This window comes from Sesamum indicum, linkage group LG10 (genome assembly GCF_000512975.1).
Source record: "Sesamum indicum cultivar Zhongzhi No. 13 linkage group LG10, S_indicum_v1.0, whole genome shotgun sequence".
NCBI classification, from domain to species: domain Eukaryota; kingdom Viridiplantae; phylum Streptophyta; class Magnoliopsida; order Lamiales; family Pedaliaceae; genus Sesamum; species Sesamum indicum.
Genome location: NC_026154.1, coordinates 3765018 through 3767049, shown reverse-complemented (window position 1 = coordinate 3767049; position 2032 = coordinate 3765018). Strand labels below are relative to the sequence as shown.

At 45.4% G+C, this 2032-nt stretch overlaps 1 protein-coding gene across 1 annotated transcript in view; it reads left to right on the top strand.

The window, feature by feature from the left end:
* Positions 1-2032, top strand: part of LOC105171862 (cellulose synthase-like protein D1) — a 4257-nt gene continuing 2225 nt past the window's right edge. The window contains exons 1-3 of the mRNA XM_011093108.2: positions 1-847; positions 952-1381; positions 1505-1888. Coding sequence (XP_011091410.1) covers positions 255-847; positions 952-1381; positions 1505-1888 — 1407 coding nt within the window. The 5' untranslated portion in view covers positions 1-254. The remainder of the gene's footprint in view (positions 848-951; positions 1382-1504; positions 1889-2032) is intronic.

Below are 2032 nucleotides of genomic sequence, written 5' to 3'. Positions count from 1 at the left end.
CCACCTTATTTTTGGCACTTCCATTGGTCTTGCTTATCTTCCGTTTCTACATCATTTCACCAATATTGTCCCATTAACATCCCAAATTTTTCTGTATGTTTTTCTCCAATCAATCCTGCAAATCTCCACTCCCACAACGTCCTAGCTTCATGTACCTTTCACCAATGCGTTTATCATCACCATAAGCCATTCGATGATTTGTGTTTTTGACATGGTAATAGCACATAGCTACCAGCCCTGCATATAGTTTTTCCATGGCCGGTTCTTCCCATCCGAGGAGGCCAGTATCCTCCTCGGGAGGAGACGCTGACCGGCCCGTCAAGTTCGCCAACCGGACATCCAGCGGACGTGTCGTAAGCCTCTCCCGTGATGATGAGCTTGATACTCCAGGAGATTATGCCACCCAAAATGATTACATTAATTACACCGTCATGATGCCTCCCACCCCGGATAATCAGCCCGGTGACAAGCCTGACGGGCCAACCGTGTACCCTCCACCGTCGTCCAGGTTCCGTTCTGACGGACAAGGCCATGTCAGAATGGGCAGCCATGCCAGTGACGCTGATGGCGGCGCTGGTGGTGGCAATTCTGCCGGGAAATTGGACCGTAGAGTCTCATTCTTGAAAAACAATAATAAATCAATGCTCTTGCGGAGCCAAACGCAAGACTTTGATCACAACCGTTGGCTTTTCGAAACCAAAGGAAAATATGGCATTGGAACTGCCTTCTGGCAAGAAGATCAATTTGGTAATGATACAGGGATGAGTATGCAGGATTTCATGGACAAGCCCTGGAAGCCACTCACCAGGAAAATTCATGTTCCTGCTGCCGTTCTCAGCCCTTACAGGTGGATAACTAGTACTATGTTTCTTGAGCTTCCTGTGTCATTTTTGTTCTTATTCTTAAAATACTCAATTGAAAAAATTAAATTTTTGCGGTGCATGCACACAGAGTACTCATTGTGATCAGAATGGTCGTACTGGCCTTCTTCCTTGCATGGCGGATACGCAACCCGAACCGAGAGGCAATGTGGTTGTGGGGCATGTCTATCGTATGCGAAATATGGTTTGCATTTTCATGGCTACTTGATATACTGCCCAAGTTCAATCCCATAAACCGAACAGCAGACCTGGCTGCCCTGAAAGACAAGTTCGAGACGCCTTCTCCGTCCAACCCTAAGGGCCGGTCGGATCTTCCAGGCATTGATGTATTTATATCTACAGCTGATGCTGAGAAGGAGCCTCCGCTCGTCACAGCCAACACAGTTTTATCCGTCCTTGCGGCTGAGTACCCGGTCGAGAAGCTGGCCCTCTACATATCGGATGATGGTGGTTCAATTCTTACATTTGAGGCCATGGCTGAGGCTGTCAAGTTTGCTGAGGTAGTGTTGAAATGGTTAATCTTTTGTTCATCACTCCTATTTCTTTTCTGAAACATGTGATGAATAAAAATTTCCAACTGTTGTGATATCTAACAATTGAAAGAATTCTGTGTATGGCAATAGTTATGGGTGCCATTCTGCCGGAAGCATGACATTGAGCCAAGAAATCCAGACAGTTACTTCAGCCAAAAGACAGATCCAACAAAAAACAAGAAACTGCCCGATTTTGTGAAGGACCGTCGGTGGATCAAGAGAGAATACGACGAGTTCAAGGTGAGAATCAATGGTCTGCCGGACGTTATAAAAAAACGGTGCAAGATGTACAACAAAAATGAAGAAATGCAAGAAAAGAAGCGCATCAAAGAGAAGAACGAGGGCGAGCTGCCCCCTGATGAAAAGATTGAATTCACCAAAGCCACATGGATGGCTGACGGCACTCATTGGCCTGGAACATGGTACGATTCTGCACCCGATCACGCCAAGGGAGACCATGCTGGGATTTTACAGGTGACCTAAACTGAAGATTTCTTATATATGTAGATATGTTTTACATTACTAATTCTCATCCGAAAACCAAATGGTCAGAGAGAATTGTTGAATGTAAAAGATGACTGCAGGTGGTGCAGTGTAATTTTTCAAACTTTGAAAGTT